We start from the raw sequence: 24,804 nt of genomic DNA on the forward strand, positions 1-24,804 counted from the left end.
CTGAATTAGGTTTCTCTCACCCGTGAGCTCTGGGCCTTCTCATCACTTCTACAACACGAGTCTGGCACGAAGCCAGCGCCTGCTGACCCCCAATGGTCGATATACCTGACATGATCAACAAATAATGCCACGAGATACATTCAGTTATCTCATAAGGATGAGAAAGACCGACATTTTTCACATGAAATAGAGTAGGGGCTTGGTTGAAGCAGTGTACAGTACCTGCAGAGTGGCTTCAGGACGGGTTATAGTAGCTTTTGATGATGGAACAACTTGATCCAAAAGTGTATTTGAGCAAGTGGAGTGAGTTATGTACCGGTATACTCAGTGTGTGGCTTCGGAGAATTTGCAGACCTGAATCGTAACTGTAATAGCCAGAAGCTTGTCTGAACCTAACGTTGTTTCAGTTCTTTTGCCATGTGTATGACTGTGGCCATGAATTTTGAGGTGTTACCAAGATTCCTTACCACAGTGATCAACCTCCCCTGCATCAAAAGATCCTTTTATTGAGCAGGGAGTCACAGCCATTCTCGTCAAGACCATCTGACATGACAGGCGGCAGTTAAGTGCACGAGCTTGTTGGTATGTCTGTGACGTTCGTTTTCTTGTGGGCCAAGACATTACCTATGTTTTGAAAAAATGCCTGCATCTCGGTGTTTGCTACTTAACATACTGCCTCAGCTTTTTTTCACGACTACGTTGCACATATTGAAGATCACGATCATGCATCACAACAACTGCCGGCCTGTGGAATCTCGAACCGTGTATACTAAGTAGCCATGAAGTTCAGTCTGAAGTAGAGCAAACTGTATGTTGATATGAGTTTGAGTATTTGGTCCTATTATGTAAAAATTCTTAATTGTAAGGTAGGGGCTCAATAAGTATGAAGTCTGGTAACTCCTACCCATAGCTGAAGACGAACGTTGATATCAACATCCACAACTTCACAACTCAGACCTTACACTTCGAATTTTCACAAACTACCTACCTAAAACCTCATCATGTTCTTCAAAGCTATTATCACCGCTTCCGCAATCGTTGGCCTTGCTGCCGCGGGGCCCTTCAGAACTAATACCACCACAAGTGCCTGTCCCACCCTTTGCGTGGATGCTATTAATGACTGTGGTGTCATGTACGGGGCGTAAGTTGATCAAAAAAAAAAAAAAAGCAGAATATCCCAGTTGCTAATCTACCAGATGCTATCCTGTTTGCTCTCCTGAGCTGTATCCTACACCACCGCCATGCACTCGTAGCACACCAATCACTACACCTACCATCAGTCTTATCACACCAACCCCTGATCCCATCACGAACTCGACTCTGTAAATGGGATGCTACTGGCCCTGATTTGACTTGCGATGGCAAGAGCTCGGCGATGGAACGATGGAACTGTTCGACATTGGAAAGCTGTATCTTTCAGGATGATATCCTTTCCTAGGCATTCGAGATTGTTATTAATCTAGTTATACGACACGTCCTGCTCTAAAATACCCAGACCTCTCCCAGAATTCCAGAACTAGTAGTAGGCATTGCCTGGTGTGCTTGGACTTCGTGAATAATCATCTACCGTTCCTGGGAACGCGCCAACAGGTGCTGAAGGTCCGCCCTTGATATCGTCATCCGAACTTAGATCATCGACATATGTATCATCGTCTTCAGGCGGCGCGCGCATGGCTTCGAGTACATCCATGTCCAGCGAGGGCACTTCGTAGGGCTTGAGTGTGTGAATCTCTCGCCCAGACGGCATCTTGCTGAGGAGTGTGTTGATGGGGGGTATTGCCTGTGTATTCATCTGGCACAGATGTTAACGAATACCATCGTAGTCTTGATATAGTGCTTACCGTATCGTTAACTTTGTTCCACTTGGCATCAAGCATCTCTAGTACCCGAATCTCCTCCATCTTACCAGCATCGCTTCCCCATGCAGACTCCTTATCTACACGTCGATCCTCGCGCTTTTCTGTGAAATCTTTCTTCAATCGGCTGAAGCTTAGTCCCTTCTTGTTGTTGTCTTTGATCTCAACACCCAGCTCTGATAAGCCGGCACGAACCCATCCAATGCCATCTGCAACCTGGCCACCTATCTCGGCATCGATTCCAAAGAAGCGACAAGCGCGAGCTCGACATGTTCGGCGAAGATCTTCTAGATATTTCAGAAGAGCACTATTGATCTTATGCGAGCCAGAACCTGCTGTGCTGCATAGAGATGATGCTTTGGCCGCATGTTCTGAGGCTGCTAAACACAGCCGGGCATAAAGATGAGCGCGAACTTTTGGAATTTCAGGGGCTTTGAACATCCACTCCTTGTCGTTCTTGTTCCGGTCCTGAGCGACTATTGCTGGATACGGATCGTCTTTAAGAACGGCCAGTAACGTAGCTTCAGCCAACGCTAGAGAACACAAGGCTCGAGCTGTTCCGGGAGCAACGTCAGGACATGGAGGGGTAGCTGTAGCGTGCTCCATTCGACCTGCGAGATAATCATAGACGGAAGCAGCTTCGAGGAGACATTTCGTTGCGGCTGTGACTGCATTTGTTCGCTCCTGGGCCCCGAGAAACTCGCTACTGGTTGAATAAAGTGGTTGTAGGGCAGATCGAGCTGTCAGAACATGAGAGAAGCCCAGAGTTGAGAGTACGAAGGCAATTTCATGTTCTAAAGATGAAATCTTGACCCTGGCCCTCTCACGTCCTGGGACGACTTCTCCAGATAAAGTTGGTCTCCATTCGATAGCCGGGGGCGTCTTTTGCGTAACGATAGACAGACCCTTGTTACTTAGACCGTCGTCCACTGCTAGTAGGTAGGGGATGTAGCCATTGACGCTGGAAATGACTGTGTTTAGATTTGAGACCTGAGAGCTTGGAGGAAGTCTCTTGTGCTTTTTCAGGGCATCTCGAACTACCCCACGATATGTGCTGGCGTTGAGGGGCAGTGAAGGATGAGACTCGGAGCTGAAGCTTGATGAGAATGAGAAAGCCGAAGTCGTTGGGAGAATGAAAGGGAACGGCATTTTGAATTAGAAGAGAAGGGATCTCAGTCTGAGGTTGAGTATAGAGAGATTTGCAGTAACAAAAAAGAAAAGAGTCAAGATCAAGTTTTGAGTTCAACTGCTGTTTTGCCAAGCTCTTGGTCCAGTCCAGGCCTGACGATATCACCATACTACTAGGTATGTACTGCCTATACTGTGCGCATATCAGCTATTTACGCACTGCTCAAGTGACGTCTCTGCCCTGGCTCCGGGGTTCGGAAGCTCCTTTTCGGCCGATGCTCTACAGTTGAAGCTCCACCAAAATTTCCGGGGTCGCATTGGATGTCATTTAGTTAGAGCTTCGCCTTCAGAGCTCCACGCACGCTCTCTCCTCCTCCTTCATCAACCGAACCACTCTTGTTAATGACGACCTTCGCTATCTCGAGGTGACAATGGCTGGTCCTTCTCCGTCACCGCACAAGCCTCGTCGCAAGGCTAACATCAAGAAACCTGGCAATGGCAATGGCGGCAGCGAAAAGGCCCCTCGCACAGAAGCCCTAGTACGGGCGCCCGCATTCCCTCTTGCGGCGTTTCTGTGGCCTGCGCGGACTTCTTTGTCGCAATGGGAGGTTCTACCCGTGATTCTCATGGTGGTTGGTCTTTTTAGATGGGCTGCTGGTCTGTGGGGATATTCTGGTAAGGATGGCCGCTGCTCGACTTGACCATCATGACACCTTTCGCTAACGAGGAGCTTGATATGCAGGGTTCAGCAAACCGCCCATGTTTGGAGACTACGAAGCGCAGCGGCATTGGATGGAGGTTACGACACAACTTCCTATATCGCAATGGTATTTCCACGATCTCCAATGGTGGGGTCTCGACTATCCTCCCCTGACTGCCTACCACAGCTGGCTCCTTGGCAAGATTGGCTCTCTCATCGATCCCTCGTGGTTCGCGCTCTTCACCTCTCGAGGAAACCAGGACCCCAACCTCAAGATATTCATGAGGGCGACAGTCATCATCTCAGAGTACCTCATCTACGTCCCAGCCGCGATTGTCTTCGTGCGACGATATAGCAGACTTCAGGGGGTCACCAACTGGACAGCATGGCTTGCGCTCGTCGCGATCCTGATGCAGCCTGCCACCATTCTTGTTGACCATATTCACTTCCAGTACAACACCGTCATGCTCGGATTTGTCATGGCGAGCATGTCGAGTATGCTGGCTGAGCGCTACAAGTGGGCAGCTGTCTTCTTCGTTGGCGCGCTGGGATTCAAGCAGATGGCTCTGTATTATGCCTTCAGCGTCTTCTCCTATCTTCTCGGCCGCTGCGTCTACCCCCGACTTAACTTTACTAGGCTCTTTGGAATCGGCCTTGTGACAGCTGTTTCTTTTGCTATCCTAATCCTGCCTCTGGTTCTTGGTACACTCTACGACAAGAGCCAGGGCATCGATCCTCATGGAGACTCCAAGGATTCTCCTTCGCTTCCCCTATTTCCTCAGCTTGTCGATATTCTAGACACCAAAGCCTTTTACTGGCCTATTGTGGAACAGTTGGTTCAGATGGTTCACCGTGTCTTCCCATTTGCGCGTGGTTTATTTGAGGACAAGGTCGCCAATTTCTGGTGTGCCGCCAATGTTGTTATAAAGCTCCGACAGTGGCCAACAGCTCTTCTTCAAAAAGCAGCTCTTGGTGCTACTCTTGGTTCGATCATCCCACCTAACATCATCCTCTTCCTGCGACCACGAAAGTCCACACTTCCTTTGGCTTTCGCTGCCACAGCTTGGGGTTTCTTCTTGTTCAGCTACCAAGTGCACGAGAAGAGTGTCTTGCTTCCATTGATGCCCATGACCTTACTTCTGGCTGGAAAGCACGGGTTGAACAAGGACACGCGAGCTTGGGTGGGCTTCGCCAACCTCTTGGGAGTCTGGACTATGTTCCCTTTGCTCAAACGGGTCGACTTGAGAGTTCCATATGCGGTTCTGACCCTCCTCTGGTCCTACTTGCTAGGTCTCCCACCGACCTCTTTGAGCGCCTACTTCCAGGAAGGTCAAGCTGCCTGGTTCCAATGGTGCACAGCATTACTGCATCTGCTGTTCTATGTCGCCATGGGCGCGTGGCATGTTCTTGACACATTTGTAACACCTCCTGCTGATAAGCCCGACCTCTGGGTCGTGGCAAATGTTGGAATTGGTGCTGCAGGTTTCATTATCTGCTATCTTTGGTGCTTCTTCAAGCTTATCCAAGAGAGCGACCTACTGCCTGCAGGCTCAACAAGTAAGAAGGATAAAAAGAGCAAGACCTTGTAGATAGGCTTTTTTTTGTCGATAGTAGATTTCAATACGATTTTGATTTGGCGTTATCTCTCCATAGTTGTCCAAGCTGCTTGAACGGGCTTGTTCAACTTGCGTCATACTCTGTACCAGGCTATTCGTTAATGGGTGTAACTCTTTCGATATTCCATCTCGTCTATTCGATTAATCAACGTTTGTGTTTGGACCGCAATTGCTTCAAAGAGCCATGGCAATAGTGGCTGACAAGGTCAATGAGCAATGCTTGGCTGTCGACTGATAGGCTGCTAAGCTTACACGCGACTCGGCTCATTAGACATAGGCGATGGTAGTAATGAATAAAATCTCACTCTGTCATTGACTTGGCAGCTTATAGGGAGACGCAGCCGACACTATTTCTAGTTAGACAGCACAACCATCCCTGGGGCAATAAATTCTTGTCAAATTGACAATTACTCTTCAGACTGTGGACGATACGTCGAGACACGATGTAGAAACGGCAGCATTCGACTTGCCATACTTCAATATGGGGGTTTCTTATTGAGACATGGTAAAGTATCAGACTAGGATGCTCCACGTTTGAACCTCAATTATGGTGATTTAGTAGACAGATCGGTTTTGTTTAGGCAGTCCTACCTCCAGTAGAACAGGAGAATTGATGGTCTTTCAAGTATCGAAGAGAATTGCGAACTGCACTAATTTGCAGAAAAGACCTTGGCGAGATGACTAGACAAGAGCGCTGTATGTTTTGGTCAGAGTATATTGGGCTGATTGCGAACTGTCAAGGACTGCTGATATCTTCTTGCTGACACAGGCTGCAGGAACCGTTCCAACGTGACATTCTGGGCAAAAGAAGGATTCAAGAAGGGGCTTGAATCTCGAGTACGGTAGATGAAGGAGTTGTTCAGATGAATGCGACTCCCGTTCAAGGCGCAGTCATGGACCATCATGTTCTCGACACCGAGACTGGACTGGGCTTGGAAGATGGCACTTTGATGCCTGAGAACACGGCCTCATCCTTCTTCGTATTAGAGATGATTGTGGCCAGGTAAGTTTCCAGACCATGCTGAAGGATGACAATGTGCTCAGATGTTGCTGCTGCATCGCCACAGAGAGCTTGTCATTGCCACAGCAGAGATGGTTTACTATGAGCCTCAGAGAATGACCATCTCCATGGTATCAAAGGTTAGAAGGCCTGGAGCTGACCTTGCCAAGTGTCCAAGCAACCATAGGCCTGAAATATGCTTTAGCTTTTAACGGGGGCCTGATCCGATTTGAGAGCCTGGTCGAGATGTTTGCAGATCTTTGCCGACACTAGGTCTCTTGGGGAAGCTGGGAGTCGTTCATTTGGAATTTCACATTCAAATTTGCCTCATCATCGCTATCAGCCTTGGTAACGGGTGCTCGAAAGCCAAGGGTCGATCGTGTGGGAATGCAATGCACGCAAGCACTCTCAAATCTGCAAGGCCGGGAATAAGATGCTGATTCTGGAAACATGTAAGAAGAGACAAGATTCAAGATTCTTGGTTCTCTTGACCCATGAGGCAAAGAAAAGCTTTTGGGTGAGGTTACATGCCGCATGCTTCGGGGGGAGAAGAAGTATTGGGGGCCAAATGAATTGGGTGAGGAGATTGTCGATCTGGATCGTATGCCAATGCCTGAGGATCTACCCGATGTCTATTGGTGGAGAAGAGTCTTGTCGAGTAAAATCTTATGCAGGATAACTTGTCATTGAGTTGTTCTCGTTTATAGGCGAACTATTAGATATGACGAGATATGTGACTGACGAGTGAGACAGAGCTGAGAGCGAGGGACTTGGAAGGACGCGTGGAAAAGACCCGAGAAACGAGAGACGAGTTTGTAGGGCAAGGATGCATAATCCTTGCCTTGCATTAAGCGATCTTACATATTATTTGGAGAGGCCTTATGGGTATAAACATGGTGATGTGAGGATAGACCCCAAAGTTCCAATTTGATCAACCAAGCCAAGCAAAAAAAACAACCAAAAAAACCGCAACGTGCCACAACTGGGTGAACAAGTGTTTCAGTCATCTTCCCGCGGCCTGTCGAGTACAGTAGAGTACAGTTTGGTACTAGATCGTAAGTCTCTGGTGTATAAGGCTGAGATGATTTTCATGGCAGATTGCGGAGTGGCCAGGAATAGTTGAATTGGTTACTTAATCCACAACGGGCCAACAGCTCCGAACGAAAGAGACCAACAAAACCCTCGGCCGTGTTGCTCAGCCTTTGTTATGGAGTTGCAGTTGGAGCTGCAGCTGCAGCTGCAAGCAAAGAGAAGAGAAGAGTAAGAGGTGAGGTTGAAATCTTGGGCCCCAAAATAACTAGTGTCCGTTGCTGCAGCGCTTGGCATGCCCATGGATGGATACTAAGCCCGGCAAAAATGCAACCTCAAATTGCTGCTTATTAGTTGAGGCTGGTGCTGACTGGTCGGATATAGAACACCCCTACCTATAATCCCTGGATAGTGCTGACTGTGTCGGTACGGTACCTTGTTCGACAGTCTGAGCATTGGGAGTCTAGGGAGTCCAGTACAGCACAGCACAGCACAGCACAGCACAGCAGAGTCGAATTTGGCTAATAAGCTGACAGTGGAGATTAGGAAAATCCTTTGAGGGAGAAAGACTTTTCTACTGTGTTGCAGTGTACAGTACGTAGAGTACGTTGGCTGTAGTGGTTGGTGCGAGACTTTTAAGTCTAGGCTTAAGCATAGGTAGTCGCCAACTCTATCTTGAAACTAACAAAGCCCTCGATTTCGACTACATGTATCCAGCATGATTTTCGGTAACTCGAGCAAAAGAACGAAAAGACAGAAAAAGATCAATGCATCGGGGTACTCATCTCAATCTGAACAGGGCTGAGTTACCTAGTGGGATCGCCGAGAGAGACAGAGACAGAGACAGAAAAGTGAGCGGGCTTTGGCCATCTTGGCTCCTTTGTTCGCCTTCTAACCCATGCATCCCATCCTCCTCCACCTCCACCTCCACCAACAAGACAAGACAAGACAAGACAAGACAAGACAAGACAGGCCCATGTACGTAGATACGGGAACTCGTAGAGCAGATCCACAGATAGAAACAGATGGTGTGCTGAACCGAAGCAGCGAAGCAGAGCTGTGCATTCGCTCAGCCCCCCCTCCCCTAGTCTTTTGACCCGAAGCCAAGAGATGCTCGAGCTGTCTGCCGTCAGCCCTCCTTATCCCGTCTTTGTCTAGCCCTGCCTCCTCCAATATCATCCATCCCATCCCTTGCCCTGTCATGTACTGCCCTATGGGTTCGCTGTGGTACAACGGCAAGGTAAAAGGGACGAGGGTTACCGTTCCCGTCTGTCGTGGACTGTGACATTTCTCTCTTCATTACTCAGCTCCTCCCGCCTCGTTTCTCCTCCTCCTCTCTCTCTCGTTTTGTTTCTGTTTTGTTTCGTCACTTTTCACTCTTGACCTTAGAAACCTGGCTTGCTCTACCTAAGCTGTTCCTCAGTATTAACTAATTCAAGATGGTTTCAAAATCATTGCTAGTCCTCACGGCGGCTCTCGCTACGGCCTGGGCTCAGACAACAACAACAGACGAACCTACAGCAACAGCTGAGGAGTCTTCCACAGGGACTTCATCTGGAGAGACTGTAACACACACTGTCAATGTTGGAGCAGTAAGTTGACATCATGGACACATAGGGACACATCAATGCTAATTAGTATACAGTCCGGTCACAAGTTCACACCAAACGAAGTCAAGGCCGATGTTGGTGATATTATTGAATGGCGTTTCTATCCCACCGACCACTGGGTTATTCGGGGAGACTATGACAACCCATGCATTCCCTACGAATACATTGGGGTGAACCGCCAGGGCTTCTCAAGTGGCACACAAAAGGTTCAGGCCATCACCGACGATGTAAGTTGATCAAGCCTCTCAGTCTCGGCTCAAGTCAAGACAAGACAAGATGTTAACACTCAAACAAAGGGCCCTCGATACCGGGTTCGTGTCAACAACACTGATCCTTTCTTCTTCTACTGCGGAGCTCCAGAGTCCTGTTCCAAGTGGAAGATGATGGGTGTCGTCAACCCTGTAAGATCTACACTCCCGCATACATGGTACTCATAAACTAACATAAATATCCAACAGTCCAAGAATGAGACAATTGAAGGATGGCTCAAGAAAGCAGAGGATGTCGACATGCAACTACGACCCGGAGATCCTTGGCCAAAGGAGGGAGAGTCAACTTCTACCGGCGCAACATCTGAACCGACCGCCGACAACAGTGATGAAGATGACGAGAGCAGCGGAAGCGGCAAGAAGTCTCTCTCTACTGGAGCCATCGCTGGTATTGCCGTAGGTGGTGCTGCTGTCCTTCTCCTCGCTGGTGCTCTTCTCTACCTCTGTGGACGACGAGGTGGCTTCGACAAGGCCTACCGCAAGAGTTTCCGCAACAGTGTTCCCCCTGCTCCTCCAGTTGTCGAGAACCCTTACTCTCCTCATCCAAGTGTCGCCGATCCCTGGGCTGCCCAGAAGAGCCCTGGTCTTGTGGCTGCTCCTTACGGCCAGAGCCCTCCTCTCAGCCCTCACCAGTCGATCCCCTATGGAACACACCCCGGCATGGTCGCTCAAGATGGAACCCCTATTTCACACCAGTAAGTTTCTCTATTCTGACTCTCATCAGCTTGTTCTAACTCTTTACAGCGAGGGCTACCATCAACCACCCATGGCCGCTTCTCCCGCTACAACACCCAAGCCTCACGAGCAAATCGCCCCCGTGGAACTTCCTGGCTCTCCAGACCCCAACCACTCTCCTCTCCCCGCGTACAACAACAACAACAATAACGGAAGGGGATTCTCATGGAACGGGGATGAGCAGGGATACCGTCCCACGAAATAGTTGTCACGTATACGAAAACCACTAAGGCAGGTCGTACATATTACGGTGTGTGCGAATCATTATAAAGCGGCGTTCAACGGGAGTGTCAAGTTACACAGGAGTTCTGTAGGGAAAGCATTTTGGGATGATGCGGTTTCTGTGCTTTTTTGAAAACTCACTTATACTTTACGATATCGGAGATTTTTAATCTTGTGGATGGCTTAGGGAAACCTCAAACTTCATACCCTTGACTTGGATTCAGTCATTCGCAATTATAGCTTGTTAGTACTATGAAAACAATAAGTTATTTTACTACATGAGTTCATTGAAGTGTACCAAATATAAGATCTAAAGGCATCAGCCATAGACGTAAAAACTCATCAAAACCTGCTGAGCAACAAAGACTTTGATGATGTAGAATTGAATCGCACACTGCGAGATCGACTTGAGACAACAAGGAATTCGCAATTGGTGCTGGAAATTGCTGAGGTTAATGCCTAGTCTCAGATCCTCAACGGCCAAGCTCAAATTGATCATTAGATGAAGAGAGCACAGGGGAGACTTGAGCCGCTGAGGTCATATGAGAACAAAGGAAAGACTTGAAAACTTGTTCCAAGTCATAATTGACTGACGACACACCTCATGTTTGCACACTACGGATATCGCCTAAGACCACATGGTCGAGCAATGATCAGTGCAGTTTGACCAAGCATACCAATGTTACGCAGAAACAACTGACTGCTTGGATAAGGCCCGTAAGTTTGAGGGCAGTTCAGGCGATAAAGTACTGCCCTGACAAAACTTCACAATGAACTTAGGCCCCTGAGCCAAGGCCTCATGGTTTTACTTCGAAGGGACTGGTCAAAGAGATGCGAGTCATTTCTATATCATCAGTCATAGGATACGCCATGTAATGCTACACGCCGTCAGGCCGAATAGTCATACTTGACAAAGTGTGGCATGCCAGAAACCCTAATTGGAACCAGTTGGTGCGGCTTCGCCGAAGCATGACAATGCACCAAGACATACTTTCACGGGAGAGTATTCACAGTGGAACCTAAACATTCGAAGAGCCGAACCGCCTTTTTATTTTCATAGACCGTATTTATCCCATTCTTACAGAGACCCAATCCAGTCATGAGTGGCCAATCCATCCACGCCAGTGACAGGTAAGAACTGGTGAACAACCCGTGCGTAGCAACTTCGAAATTCGTGAGGGGGCGTAACCGTGCAGATCTTTAGATAGAGATCGCTTAGTCGAAGAGACCGAAGCCCATATCCTCGTCGGACTCCTCCTTCTCCTCTTCCTTCTCCTCCTCCTTGGCCTCCTCAGCGGCACCGCCAGCGGCAGCAGCACCACCAGCGGCGGCACCACCAGCACCGCCGGAGGGAACGGAAGCGAGCTTCTCAGAGCCCTCAGCAATGAGCTGCATGATTGTTAGTACGATACAGTCGCATCGTGATTATCATTGAATCTTACCTCCTGGATGTCCTTGCCCTCGAGCTCGGAGATCAGGGTGTTGAGGCGCTCGTCGTCGGCCTCAATGCCAACGGACTCGAGAACAGCCTTGACATCGGCGGCAGAGGGGGAGGTGTTGCCTCCGAGGCCGAGAAGAAGGTAAGCTGCGAGGTGCTTCATTTTGATAGTGTTTTCTGAGTTCAAAAGACGTTAGAAAAAAGATCTTGCGGAAAAGTGGTCGCAGTTGTCGAGCCCAAGCAGGGGGGGTAAGGGACAGTTAAATACTTACATCTGAAGTCGGAAGAGAACACGAGAAATCAATCACTTTAACCGCAAGTTGGGCGGAGACTGAAACCTTCGAGTTCGGTGGTGAGGTTGTTCGGTGTGACAAAAAGTAGAAAAGTTCGCGATCTCGTGAAAGCTAAAGGCGATTTTTGATCCTGTGGGAACCAATACTTTTGCCGAGACTGTGAGGTCACGTGAGGCGGGGTTTTTGGGCAGGACTCACGCCGAAAGCGCCTGAACCTTGAGACTGTCAATGAGGGTCATGGCGGGACAGGTCGGAAGAAGACAAACGCCGGATCCGTTAGACGCACCGCCACAGATCCCATGTCCCCCACGTGACTGCGTTCAACCTGTGGCGCTTTCCTGATTCCATGGCCTCGCCCATAAAGTTGGCTGTTGACTGATTCTTTGCTCTTCACTAACTGTGTGTTTTCCTCTTCTTTTGTTTCGTGATCGCCTGTATTTCAGGCGTATTTGATGAGAATTTTGAGCGAATACGACCACGAATAGCCCTTCTATCGACTCTGCGCCTCTTATCACCAGAAAGTCTTAAACTCAAGAGTTTAACGACGTCAAAAAAGTGCCTGACGACAGACCGAGTGAACAAGCTTTTGCCAGCCGCTCAATGACTCACAATCCACGCCTGAGGCTACTTGCTCCTCTCTGTCTTTGAGGACTCTAGTCAACTGAGATTTTTTTTTTAAGTTTTTCTTACTATATTAACGACGCGATGCCGGTGAGTAACTGCCCAGAGGCAAACTTCGTGAGGATCAGGAAAAAGTTGACCATGGCTTTCAAGATTGGAGACCTCCTGGCCCAGATCAGCGGTGGTGATGAGGGATCTTCCGTACCCCCCAAACAGGGCCTGGTCCGGTCGAACACATTACCCAAAAGGAAGGCCGACGATGATCCTCGATCGAGTATTTCAAAGGCACCTCGAGTGACCACATTATCCAGTACCGTGGCACCACGAACAACACAATCCCCTACTGCTGTCTCAAGACCCAATCTCCCATCACGACCCGCCGATAGATCGATACCCTCACAACGACCCTCGAACCCCTCGAATGGTAGTAGTAAACCCTCCGTCTTGTCATCCAAACCCATGAATGGGGGTAACAGGGTCTCCAAGCCTGTTGCCCCCAGCAGACCATCACCCGGTCCTGCTAGCGCATCTTCAGCACCACCGAAAAAGGGGTCTTTCGCTGAGATTCTTGCTCGGGCTCAGAAGGCCCAGCAATCGATGGGGCAAGTTGGTAAGATCCAACACAAGAAGGTTGAAGGTGGTGCGTTGAAGAAGGTCAAGGAGGAGCCACCTGCAAAGGTCGATCCTCGAGCAGCCAAAGATATGAAGCAGCGCCCAGCACCTGCTCACTCAGGCTACTCCGGTACAGCGAAACCAGGTCAAAGGCCAGCTCAACGGAATGGCGCACCTGTGTCTGGAACCGGAAGGGATCCGCGTAACGGAAAACCACTGCCTCCGTCAAAGGCAGAACGTGGCAAGATGGCCGGCAGCAAGTCATCAGGCAGAGCCGCGCCCCCTGAGGAAGAGACCAAGAAGGTGAAAAAGGCCGCCATGGCTACGACTGGTTATACTGGCACAGCCAGACCCAGACCAGGAGGTGACGCCGGCAAGAAGAAGAAGGAAACCCCTCGTGGTGGTGCATTACTCAGTGCCCCACGAGCTCCTCGTCCATCGCGTTCAAAGTCACGATTTGAAGACGATTACGACGAGGATCTGGATGATTTTATTGACTATGACGATGAAGAAGACGATGTTGGTCCACGATATGATTATGCTTCCGATGGTTCTTCAGATATGGAGGCGGGCATGGATGATATCGACGACGAAGAGCGGCAAGCAGAGCGACTTGCCAAGATCGAAGATCTCAAAGAAGAGCGGCTCGAGAAGCAACTCAAGGCCGAGAAAGAGGCTCGTAAGCGACAGGCGTTGGAAGCCATGCGTGGTCGGCGTTGACGATGGAAACATATCGACGTCTACTCGTGCCATCTATTCGGTCACTCACCTCAGCTGGGTCTATCGTGCTTGGAGCTTCCTCCCATAGCATCTGACATTGCCGACCCTCACTCACCTTTGGATGCCTGCACCATCCTTCTTTACTCGAGATTTCTTGATACGCAAGCAACGGTCGGGGAGTTTGTCAGCAAGGGGCGTTTCGCGAGCTTGACTTTTTTTTTACCACATCTTCACAACTACACCCTTTTGCACTTTGCTTCCGATTGTTTTAGGTTCAGGGGCTACATTAGCGACGGAGTTGTCATCTTTCCTCCCCCATTTTATTTCCCTTTGTTATGTCTTCATTCAGGGGTGGTTTGCATGGTTTTGGCAAAGGACACTGGTGATGCGGATGGATCAAAGACAAGAAAGGGACGAAATCGTTGGAACCTTTCTTTTTTGTCAAGGGATGGCGAAGTCGATGTACCGTAGACAGATGGATATATATAGACAACGCTTCACAATGATATCTTTGTCTAGAAGCAATTGTTAGACCTCACGATTCCTACGACATCCTATCCTATTCGCAAGGCTTTCTATCTCAACGTGATCTGTTAAGACTCCGGTGTCGTTTGAACCTCAGTTACTCATTCTAGCACCACACCATTAGCACGAACTTGAAAAGTACAGCGCACTCGCGCGACCATCGCCGTCTTCTAGGCTGTTACTTTAACGCAAACCAGTTGACACTAAACGTGTGTAACCATGAGAACCACAACTTTGCGGCGTCTATGGATAGATTCATTGTTCATGTTGGGAAAGACTGGCTGGGCAATGCGTATGACAGAAGCATGAAATATATATTTTCCGATCCCAAGATGTCTAAAGTGTAGACGCCATTAATGCCCCTGACTGATTAAATAACGCCTCATTCCCAAGTCCGATCCAATAGCAATGCACCTCGTGAACGTCCCAACAAATGTGGTAAACCATCTTCAGTGAAGCTCGCCACTGATATAGCCATGCTCTTGAACACTGTTTAAACAACCTGACATCGTTCGGGTGCGTGAAAAAGGTGCAGACAACCCACAGTAAGCTTGACGTTAATAATCGGCTGTTATACTTATACACAGTATATAGGGAAATGGAATTCCAGGCCAGGACAACTATCCTTGTAAGGGTACTAAGCCACAATCTGGCGGGCCAGATATCGATCAAGACAATATCGGGCCAGCACCGTGACAGAAGCTGATCAAGGAAGATCGTCACTCTTGGACGATTTCCCACCAGTGCTTCCATAAGGCCTGAGGTTCCATCCTTGATATGGTTTGACTCCCTGAGTGCTGTTACCGTTGGCACTAGGGATGATGGACGGAGGTGGGTTATGACGAGGCAAGTTAGGCTCTCGCTTGATAGGTGGAGGGGGAAGTGACGCCGATGCAGCAGGAAGTAGGCTTGAAGGAGGCGGATGGGCCGGTAGGTCAGCCGCGACTGGCTTTATCTCCTTTTTGACCTCAGGCTCCTCAGGCTGCATGAGTCCCTTTTTGCGAAGATACTGGATTGACTGAAGGACAGTAAGATCTTCTTGCTCCTTGTCGTTGAGAATCAAACGTTGCTGAATAGTGAGCCGTCCATTGTTGGCCTCACGATCCTTCATGGCTGCTTCGCGGACTTCAGGATCATGGACGAAGCGGCACTTGCCCTTCTTGCCGCATGTTCCACCAGTGGAATAATATTTGCAGTGCTTAGATACGTCGGCTTTCTTGGCCGGCGGAGGAGGCGGGGGAGCAACATGGGCACGAGTAGACATAACTTCTGGCTCGTCATCTGATGACTCCTCGGATGGATCTCGCATCTCGTCACCTTCGTCACCCTGTTCTCGCTTTCGCTTGATCGACGACTCAACTTTGCGCAACTGTCGTCTGAGTTTGTCGGCTTGTTTCTCTAGCGAGGAGGCCTTGTCTTCGCCATTCTGTGCCAACTCGGCAGTCTTCTTGGCTTCTACGCGTGCCTTGGTGGGGAAATGCTTCTTTCTCTCCGCTAGGAAAGAGGCAACATCTTTCACACTGTAATTGTTAGCAATATTATAGCGGAAAGGCTACCAGTTCTTACTTGAGTGTTTCTTGTCCGATCAAGTCCGTCAAAACCTTCTCCTCACCTTCGTCATCTTCAGACTCCGAATCCATACCAGGGGTAAGACCAAGTGTGTTGGTCTTGCGCTTCTTCTTCTTTCCCAAAGTTGGGGTTTCGGACTTATGGTGAGCAGAGTCGTTGTTTCCATGTTTCTGGTGACGTAACTTGTCATTTCCATGGTGACCTCCGCGACCTCGAGCGTTACCGTCACGAAAGCCTCCTCTACCACGACGGTTGTTGTGGCCGTAGTAGCCGTCCTGATGATGACCAGGGGGCAGAGGGGGGCCAGGGTATGCTGGATACTGAGGAGGAGGATAGTGAACTGCTCGTGGGTCATGAGGATAAGGCTGACCATAGCCATTAACTGGTGGCATGGCTTCATGCTCATATCCAGGTCGCACAGGACCATTTAACGGGGGCTTAGAGCCATTGCGGTCATTGTAACCGCCGCGACCTCTCCCGTTGCTGCTATAAGGGCCTCCTGCGGGCTGTCCAGCACCACTCCACTGGGCCTGGCTTGGGGGAGGTGGCCCTTGGTAAGGATAGGCCTGCGGAGCGCCGTAAGGTGGCTGTTGGGGGTATTGAGAGGGAGGGTATGGCTGGGCAGGATAGTTGGGATGGTAATTGCCTGGAGGCATAGAACCTTGCGGATGCCCGTGAGGAGGATGCCCATGCTCTGGTCCCCATTGAGGCTGCGGAGGGTAGCTGCCTGCAGGGGGATGCGCGGCACCGTAGGGGGATGGGTTGTGATGGGGAGGATATGGCTGGCCATTGTATTCATAGTGACCTTGAGGGGAGCCATGGTAGTCTCCACGACCGCCATTGTAATGGCCACCGCGTCCTCGTCCGTGATGCCCTCCTCGACCCTGGCCATGTTGAGGGTACGATGGAGCTTGTGGCCCGTAACTTGAAGTTCCACCAGAAGAAGGCGGCGGTGGCGGAGGTGGAGGACCGTAACCGTAACCTGACATGGTCAAGATAAGTGTTGATGACAACAGACGTCGGAGCGTCGATGCTCAGGTGGCAGGATTTGAAGATCGCGAAGGGCAAAGTCGGGGTTTCTGCTGGGGATCGAAGCTTCAGGGTGTGTGTTTGTAATTGAACCGATTGTTTGTTCGCAAAGTTACTCGATGGAGTGTCGGTATTCAGTGAGGCGAAAGTCGGGAGTGGTAAAAAATCTAGGGAGTTGCTGTGACCGAGTAAAAGTTCATGGGGGATAAGATAGGTAGGTAGCGTTGAAAATAATTCAAGTAAAAGAGAGTAGGAATCAGAGTTAAAATATGCTGTTGGAACTCTCAGGCTGGTAATTGGGGCAATGGCACCAAGACTGCAGTTGCCCGTTTGTGATGCCCTTTCCAAAAAAAAAAAGAACGGCACGACAATGATTGAAAGACGGAAGGAGCTTCCTCTGGAGTGCCAGACTGTGACGAACTTCCCTGTACACCGAAGTCGCGGTTGGTGTACCAGTTTTCTTTAGGAAGGCGGTGAGATGCTTGGAGCTGCAATCCAACCCAAGGCGGCTTAGCGGCACTGGCATTCTTTTCTGCCGCTCCCAAGGTTCTTTGGACGCTGAGAAACGCCCTGAGGCTGGTACGCAAGAACTTCATAGAGCTCAATTTCTTTTCATACCTAGGCCTTGAGCGATCTTTTATTTCTCCTTTGTCCCTGACTTACCAAAAGACTCACATTGGCCCATTTTCTCCGCGCTCAGTGTTCCAATGTTCATCCTGGTTTGTTTCGCCCTGCTGTGGATGCATGAATGAAGAACTCATAAGTTGTTTAGACCAAGATCGCCGACTTGGTGCAAATTGCCCCAGAGGATTTCTCTAAGCGCAGCATAGACGCAATCGAAGACAACATCAATGCCAAATACTCTAATAAAGTGAGATTTATCTTACGCATTGCATAGTGAATCCATGACTAACAGAGCGTCGCAGGTTATTCAAAAGATTGGACTCTGTATCTGCTTGTACGATTTGCAGTGGGCTTCAGAGGGTCTCATTGGTCATGGCACAGGCTTGGTAAACGTGAACAGTGAGTTGAAATAAATGCACCTTGAACTTGAGGTGGATTAACGAATCATCGCGCAGCTGAGTTTCGTATGGTTGTATTCCGTCCTTTCAAGGGTGAAGTCATGATTGGCAGAATACGAAGTTCTACACCCGCAGGTATCAATCTGAGAACAGATTTCTTCGACGATATCTTTGTGCCGTTTGAGGAGTTACCAGAGGGTGCTGAGTAGTGAGAAGCCCGTGATGGTTTGCGTTTTCAGATGCTAACACCGTGCAGCAACCACAGTGAACAACTCTGGATCTGGAATCTCGACGAGGATCGACTCTTCTATGATAACCATGAGATGGTTCGCTTTCAAGTAATCGATGAGGAGTGGCATGATCAAGCTCCTGCTGGACCAACACAAACCGAAGATTCACCCTTGAAAACTCCGTACCGCATCAAGGCCAGTATGGCTGCTGAAGGATTAGGCGTATGCCTGTGGTGGGATGGAGCATAGTGTTGGATAATGGACAGAGGAATTATGGAAGAACATGGGCCCAGGAAAATAATGTCACCGCGTTTTATTTGGCGTATGTACATTTGCTCGTTCTATGAATCTACGATTTGATACCCGCCAACAGACGTTCCTCAACGTTGTCCAGAACAGAGTAGTGCTCCACAACGTTCAAGTTCTCAATCTCAGCCACGAACTGCTTGTGGGGGTCCTGGCCAGGACCACCCATCATGGGGTTGGGCATCTGCTGCGCTTGCATTTGCTGAGCAACCTGGCTGGCGGCTACATTGTGTTAGTGGAAGATCAAGGAATTGCAGGCCAGGACGCTCACCATTGTCACTGCCAAGAAGGAACACATAGACAAACTGGAGACCGAAGATGCAAAGGAAGTACCAGCTGATACTGGACATCCATCGAGGATCCATTTCCCTGGTCTGAACACCAGCCTGTAGCATGCTCTTGAATTTGATAGTAATGGGGAAGGGTAGTTTCACTATAATAGTTAGTATTTTCCAGATTCAATAATGAATGAACATACTGATAACATATCCGCTGAAGAAGGCGTTGATCCAGCTCATGATGAGCGTATTCGGAATAATCATGGCCATATTGTTCTTCATCATACCCATCATGCCGTCCATAGCGCTGGGATCGGACAGAGGGTTGGCAGGAGGTTGGCCCTTGCGATCGGGCTCCTTAAGGTATGTTCCAGCTTCGTAATTGGTTGTCAGAACATCACGTCGAGATTCGAAGGCCTTCTGCGAAAGGACATGGTGGTTGGTCCGAAGAGCTACACCCCGAGCAAGGAAGCGTTGCTCACGCATCGCCTTTTCATCCTGCTTCTTAGGTGCGGTCGCCATAAGGACAGATGCGTAGTGACGGAGCACACCAGTCAAGACCATGACAATGGTGATGGGGATAAGGATCCAGTAGCTACAAGCTCAAGTTAGTGGCTTTTGTCCATTGGCGGTCCATTCGGGAGGCGACGAACAATAACTGAGGATCCCTATGAAGGGTCTGAACCGGAGCTTGCGCCATTATGTCGATATTCGAGGACGTGGAATAGCAGCGTTGGGGGGGGGGGCGAAGCTGATGTTCGCGTTGCAATGGAGCTGTTGGAGATGTGAAGTTCAAGGTCGTCAAATAGCCACGATTCAAGGCAATCGACGCCACATGTAAGCGGAGCTGCACGATTGGTGGCGGTACACTAACGACCCTGGAGCAGCCACACTTTACAGAGGACTTTAGCTGTTCGGGGTTAGACTTTCGATGAAGGGACAGCTATCCACACGCTTCACTTCGGCCCCACGACAGACTTCCCATGACAGCGAATCTCGATACTTGTACACAGAGAAATCGACCACTTTCTTTAGGAACATACCACAGCATTCAATTTCTCCGGCACAAACCATTGCGGGCTTGTAATATATCATGGCAAACGCCGCTGAGAAGATCTCGGTCTACAATCTTGCTGGTAAGCTTTCCAGCTCCTTACAAGCTCTTATACGAGACAATCTTCTGACACGGTGGCTCTTCGCGACACAGACCTCAAGAACACATCCGACGATGCTATCCCCAACTACCTAAACTCTCTAAAGTTCCGCCAGTCTCATACCCTCACCGATGTTCGCCTTGCGCTCGGATACACTGCTTTCGGTGTTGCAGCTGCTTGTTTCCTCTGGGACTACAAACTTGGCTTTGAGAGCACGAAATACTACACAGCTGCTGCCGTTACACTCTACACTTTGATCAATGGCGCCTTGACACTATGGATTATGTTCCGTGAAAAGGGTGTTGTGTACGAGGGAACTTCACCCTCAGGAGAAAAGGTCAGACGAAGTTTACTCGCATCTTCTTTCCATTCAACTAACACCTTTGTTAGATCTCCATCAGCAGCTCTACAAAGAAGAATGTCCCTATCTACAACCTCACTATTACCGTCACTGATAAGAACTCGAAATCCACCGTTCACAAAATCTCTAAGCCTTTCAGCGGCTGGTTCGACCAGACCGGCCAATTTGTTGCTGTTCCCTTCCAGGAGCTCCTCGCCAACTCAGTACCTTTGATCGGCAAGCGGGACCCCAAGCGTGTCACCGTCTCTAAGGAGTTGTTGGATGCCAGCCCCGACGTTCTCGATGCTATTCTGGCTGCCAACGCCACTGGTGCCGAGGCCGCATCCACACCAGAAGTAACTGAGAAGAGAGGTGGTAAGCGACGCAAGGCGTAAAAAGGGGGTATGAGAGAATGAGAAGCGGTTATATAGAGCATGGCGTTTGTAGGGAATCATATTGATACCATGCACTGGCAGGACATTGTCAGAACTCCGGCAGAAGGCCCGGCTATGGTTCTTGTGCTGAATTATTGTCCAATTCTGAATGATCTCTTTGTTATATGAACCTTTTCCGGCTACCTATCTAGCGCCAATCACGAAAAAGGAGATCAAGTCCCAATATTCTAGCTATCACATTGCCTCTATGTAATAAACAGCTCGTCATCTTACTTAAGATCTGCCCAAGCTGCCCGGGCCAATCGTGCTGTCTTTCTCACCTCTCGTACGCGGTGTCCACAAACCAATGTCAACTGTCGTTGCACTTGAGGCGCATGTGGTATCAAGTGCTGGGAGTCGTATGTCTGTGGTAGGCTCCCCACGATCTCCAGTGCAAGCTTGCCACAAGCACCCTCCGTCTCTACATCAGCAGATGCGGATGATGGCTTATGCGAGAAGACGCTGCTGCAGATCTTGATGATGCTTCGAATATGCCCCTTGCCCTTCTCAGGAGCCTCTGCGAGTGTATTCTTAATCACGTCCAGGGCCGCCTTGGTTTCAGGGCCGATGCCGCTGTTTTGCGCAACGGCGATCGAGATTCGAAGGATGCTGTCTGCATCTGCTTCATAAATTGGGAAATTCATGTGCTTAACCATGAGCAACACGGCGGTGCTGTAGTTTGCCTTGACGTGTTGGTCCTGGACCTCTGCTTCCTTTCCAGTAGCGGCTTGTAACATTGGGCTGACAAGTTGGAAATAGACCTTCTGGGTCCAGAGAGGTTTGATTATGGCGTAACACTCTTTGGTAAGCGGTTGCTGGGGGGCCACGATCATTTCGAGTCGCCGAGCAAGTTCAGTGCCAAGCTTGGGGTCCTTAGGCGACTCCTTGACCACATCTAATAGTGTCTTAGCCTCCTTGCCGCTATATCGTCTGACCATTCCCGCAACAAGGGCATAAATAGAAGTGATTTGCTCCAAGCGAGAGGCGTCATTTTCTGACGTAGATGCGGGCAACAGACTCGAGGATCGTTGCTCCAGAGCTGTTATAAGACTTGGGACAGTCTCAATTTTGAACTTGTTTGCTAGAATAGTCAAAATGGAAAGAGTTACTGGTCTGCTAAAGTTTGTGTCCGCTGCGAACCCGCTGAGAATCAATTCTTGGGCAACCCCAATGTCAAACTACAACCGAGTTAGTAATAAAGAATACGGGTTGTGATCACAGTGACCTTACCAGGCGAGATACTGCTGATGGCTGCAAAGCTTGCAGTATACCAAAAGCTAGAACATTTGGTGCTTCGGACGCTAACCAACTCCAAGACGAGCCATTCTCCAAGCTTGACTGGGCTTCCGGCGCCGTCTTGGGAACCGTAATCGACTCATCACGGAAGAGGCTAATGGCAAAACTCTCGGCCTTGAGTGATGTTTGTTGAGTTTCACTGAACTCGTGGATGACAAAGCCTGCAAGAGTGGATATAAGATGAAGGTACTGGTGCCCAGAGACTTCATCGACATTGGCGAAGTCATCACTCAAACTCAGAGCTTGTTTGCCTGTCTGAGGATGTGTATCAATTACCTTGGTTGCTCGGCGATAGAGTTGCCTAGCAATGAGCAGGGTAATGAGTAAGAACTCGCTTCTTATCTCGGCCACAGAGGCTGACTGAGAGACTCGGCTATGGTATCCGGGAGAAGACTCAGCTACTGTCTCCCCGCCAAGCAGACTCAGCGCAGGGTACGTAGAGCCGATCTTCTGTAAGGGCTCGTCTTCGATAGAGAATTCTTTGTCGGGATTCTTTGCCAAGCAGGCGTCGTTGAAATATCGAATCGTGGATTGGATTGTAGCGACCAGGGCACACCAAATTTCAGGATCTGACTTGGACTCGAGCGAATCAAAGAGTTCTGACAGGAATGCGCGGATAGAGTAAATGAAGTGATCGAAACCGTCGCGTGGTGTGAAAGGTAATTCTGAGGAGCCCAGGTATGCAACCAAACCTCCAAGAGTCTTGATCGTCTCAACCGTATCGGTAACATTGCCATTTTGTCGGCTGGAGCGTATGATGCTCAAACTCTCATCCACGAGACCATTAAAGCCACGAGGAAAGTACCGAATAGCCCGTTGGAGAGCCTGGGCAGCATCGTTAATGAGTTCATCGCCCCCAGATGTTCGAGTATACCCGGGACCCGACTTCTTGAGAATGGCAAAGAGGGATGAGCAGATTTCTGAGCAAGTTGACTCGGGAAGTAGTCGCTGGGAAATGTCGCGTGCACCATTTTCTGAGAGATCCAATGACTTTGAAGGCCGCTGACAAACCAAAACTCCAGCTCCTGGGACGGCTTGCGTAGCAACCTTGATATCATCATAAGAGGCATCCGGTTTAGAGCCGAGGTTCACAGGGTTCTTGAAGACATCTTCATACAGAGACTTGAAGAAACTGTCGATGGCAGCAAAATCCTCCCGGTCCTCAGCGGCCATATTTGTGTCAACTAATAGGAAACGAGTTTCTAGGATGACATGCAAGACTTTCAGAAGGTCCTGGGTGTGAACAGGTGCCTTTGGATGGCGCAAGTTCTCTTTAATATGTGTAATGACGGGGGCAGCCATTAAGACAAAAGCACTAGGCTTGGAGCTCAAGACACTGACCATGAGTCGGCCGGCGGATGAGGCATACATGGTTGTCGCAAGATCTGGTACACAGTCTCGGGTAACCGATAATGTGTAGTCGCGGAGGCTATCCCCAGTGAGTCGTCGAGTGAGAGACTTGAGAACTTCCAATGTGCCCCAGATGGTATCTTCAATTTCTCCGTTTCGAACCTCATACTTCAAGCTGCCCCATACTTGATTGGCATAGGGGGCAATTGCTTTCTGAGGATGGCTGTACTCATCAAGACAGGCTTGCATAGTTTTGAGGATATCAAGCTATTTCCGGTCAGCTTAACTTCTCCCTTAAAAGAATGGGTTCTACCAACCTTGACATTGACCGTCACAGCATCGCCCTGATCCAGTTTGCCCAAAAGGAATGGAAAGACCTTATCAGCTAATAAGTGGTTTGCTGAAAAGCACTTTCGCAGTGCTATCTTCAGCTCTTCAGGGGTGATTGCAACCTGAGATGCTCGAGGGAGTGAAATGGGAAAGTATGGCTTGAAAACACCATATACCTCTTCCAATACGTCTTGAGAGACTGTGTACTCAGACATGAACAATCTCAAGATATCAAACCACACCATCAAACACTCGGGGTCTCGTTCACTTCTGCACAGTTGAATCAGGTCGAGCATAAAGCCAGCAGACGAGCCGTGTGTGTTCTGCAAGTCACTGGCGACACCAGGAGTTGTCATGAGTAGTCGTATGAGCTCGTAGATTTCGAGTCTGGTCTTGGATACTTGGCGTGGGAAGTCATCCTTGAGAGAGCACACCTTCTGGATAATGTCGTGTCCCATGTGCCGTTGGAAGGACTTCATGGCGACTATCCTAGATAGAGCACTTGCGGAGGGCATAATTCCAGCTTTATGATCGACCTCGAACATGGCTCCGAAGAAGCTGACCAAAAGTTTCACTGATCAATTGTTAGACGAAATCGTATTCATGTTTTGTGCAAGAGCTTACCTTGGCTGGGTTTCAGAATATCACTGCTTAAGAAATCCAACGTCCGTGATAAAAACTCAAGCGCTGTTAAAGTTAGGCACGACCGATGCCACGGCGCATGAATCAAGACTCACCCTTTGCCCTCGCCGTCCAATCTGGTGTCTCATTCTCAGCCTCATTCCCACCACCTGGCATCCAAGGCTGCACAGCTTCGACCCATCGAGCTACAGGGTTTGTATTGGCCGCCGCAGTTTGAATCTCTAGACAAAGTCAGAACAGCATCATTTAGCAGGGATGGACTAAAGTACCGTTGGCAGCCTTGTTGGCTATCGCTGTCTGTTGCCCCTCATTGTCTGCCAGAACAAATTCAAGAGCCCATTGCCTGAAGTCCGCCATGATAAGACAGCGTGAGACCGCGCAAGCCTTTTGATTGTCTTTTTTCGATATACAAAAGCCAAATGTTCGCCCTATCCCAAACAACTTATAAAG

General features: G+C 49.3%; 11 protein-coding genes across 11 annotated transcripts; 6 read left to right on the plus strand and 5 right to left on the minus strand.

The window, feature by feature from the left end:
- Window positions 1–1,001: 1,001 nt before the first annotated feature.
- FPRO_10638 (uncharacterized protein) lies at window positions 1,002–1,326 on the plus strand (the record flags this gene model as incomplete). Its single annotated transcript, XM_031231623.1, has 2 exons — window positions 1,002–1,141; window positions 1,197–1,326. 2 exons carry the CDS (start codon window positions 1,002–1,004, stop codon window positions 1,324–1,326), a joined length of 270 nt encoding a protein of 89 aa, XP_031081641.1.
- A 190-nt stretch (window positions 1,327–1,516) lies between these two features.
- On the minus strand, window positions 1,517–3,005 carry FPRO_10639 (uncharacterized protein; the record flags this gene model as incomplete). Its single annotated transcript, XM_031231624.1, has 2 exons — window positions 1,517–1,792; window positions 1,842–3,005. The coding sequence occupies 2 exons, from the start codon at window positions 3,003–3,005 to the stop codon at window positions 1,517–1,519; spliced, it is 1,440 nt and encodes a 479-aa protein (XP_031081642.1).
- A 410-nt stretch (window positions 3,006–3,415) lies between these two features.
- Window positions 3,416–5,273, plus strand: FPRO_10640 (uncharacterized protein; the record flags this gene model as incomplete). The annotated part of the gene is made up of 2 exons (XM_031231625.1): window positions 3,416–3,659; window positions 3,727–5,273. The coding sequence occupies 2 exons, from the start codon at window positions 3,416–3,418 to the stop codon at window positions 5,271–5,273; spliced, it is 1,791 nt and encodes a 596-aa protein (XP_031081643.1).
- A 3,495-nt stretch (window positions 5,274–8,768) lies between these two features.
- On the plus strand, window positions 8,769–10,148 carry FPRO_10641 (uncharacterized protein; the record flags this gene model as incomplete). Its single annotated transcript, XM_031231626.1, has 5 exons — window positions 8,769–8,921; window positions 8,975–9,166; window positions 9,236–9,340; window positions 9,398–9,903; window positions 9,953–10,148. 5 exons carry the CDS (start codon window positions 8,769–8,771, stop codon window positions 10,146–10,148), a joined length of 1,152 nt encoding a protein of 383 aa, XP_031081644.1.
- A 1,232-nt stretch (window positions 10,149–11,380) lies between these two features.
- Window positions 11,381–11,766, minus strand: FPRO_10642 (putative ribosomal protein P2; the record flags this gene model as incomplete). The annotated part of the gene is made up of 2 exons (XM_031231627.1): window positions 11,381–11,554; window positions 11,608–11,766. 2 exons carry the CDS (start codon window positions 11,764–11,766, stop codon window positions 11,381–11,383), a joined length of 333 nt encoding a protein of 110 aa, XP_031081645.1.
- An 892-nt stretch (window positions 11,767–12,658) lies between these two features.
- FPRO_10643 (uncharacterized protein) lies at window positions 12,659–13,849 on the plus strand (the record flags this gene model as incomplete). Its single annotated transcript, XM_031231629.1, has 1 exon — window positions 12,659–13,849. One exon carries the CDS (start codon window positions 12,659–12,661, stop codon window positions 13,847–13,849), a length of 1,191 nt encoding a protein of 396 aa, XP_031081646.1.
- Window positions 13,850–15,080: 1,231 nt separating this feature from the next.
- FPRO_10644 (uncharacterized protein) lies at window positions 15,081–16,932 on the minus strand (the record flags this gene model as incomplete). The annotated part of the gene is made up of 2 exons (XM_031231630.1): window positions 15,081–15,894; window positions 15,941–16,932. 2 exons carry the CDS (start codon window positions 16,930–16,932, stop codon window positions 15,081–15,083), a joined length of 1,806 nt encoding a protein of 601 aa, XP_031081647.1.
- A 747-nt stretch (window positions 16,933–17,679) lies between these two features.
- On the plus strand, window positions 17,680–18,473 carry FPRO_10645 (uncharacterized protein; the record flags this gene model as incomplete). Its single annotated transcript, XM_031231631.1, has 5 exons — window positions 17,680–17,691; window positions 17,745–17,843; window positions 17,899–17,995; window positions 18,052–18,202; window positions 18,251–18,473. 5 exons carry the CDS (start codon window positions 17,680–17,682, stop codon window positions 18,471–18,473), a joined length of 582 nt encoding a protein of 193 aa, XP_031081648.1.
- A 100-nt stretch (window positions 18,474–18,573) lies between these two features.
- FPRO_10646 (uncharacterized protein) lies at window positions 18,574–19,508 on the minus strand (the record flags this gene model as incomplete). The annotated part of the gene is made up of 4 exons (XM_031231632.1): window positions 18,574–18,752; window positions 18,802–18,963; window positions 19,009–19,403; window positions 19,462–19,508. 4 exons carry the CDS (start codon window positions 19,506–19,508, stop codon window positions 18,574–18,576), a joined length of 783 nt encoding a protein of 260 aa, XP_031081649.1.
- A 393-nt stretch (window positions 19,509–19,901) lies between these two features.
- Window positions 19,902–20,697, plus strand: FPRO_10647 (uncharacterized protein; the record flags this gene model as incomplete). The annotated part of the gene is made up of 3 exons (XM_031231633.1): window positions 19,902–19,944; window positions 20,016–20,299; window positions 20,353–20,697. The coding sequence occupies 3 exons, from the start codon at window positions 19,902–19,904 to the stop codon at window positions 20,695–20,697; spliced, it is 672 nt and encodes a 223-aa protein (XP_031081650.1).
- Window positions 20,698–20,966: 269 nt separating this feature from the next.
- Window positions 20,967–24,711, minus strand: FPRO_10648 (uncharacterized protein; the record flags this gene model as incomplete). The annotated part of the gene is made up of 6 exons (XM_031231634.1): window positions 20,967–21,914; window positions 21,967–23,649; window positions 23,700–24,286; window positions 24,337–24,399; window positions 24,450–24,575; window positions 24,624–24,711. 6 exons carry the CDS (start codon window positions 24,709–24,711, stop codon window positions 20,967–20,969), a joined length of 3,495 nt encoding a protein of 1,164 aa, XP_031081651.1.
- Window positions 24,712–24,804: the final 93 nt, after the last annotated feature.

Source organism: Fusarium proliferatum (assembly GCF_900067095.1).
Source record: "Fusarium proliferatum ET1 genome assembly, contig: FPRO_scaffold005, whole genome shotgun sequence".
In the NCBI taxonomy this organism is placed as follows: Eukaryota; Fungi; Ascomycota; class Sordariomycetes; order Hypocreales; family Nectriaceae; genus Fusarium; species Fusarium proliferatum.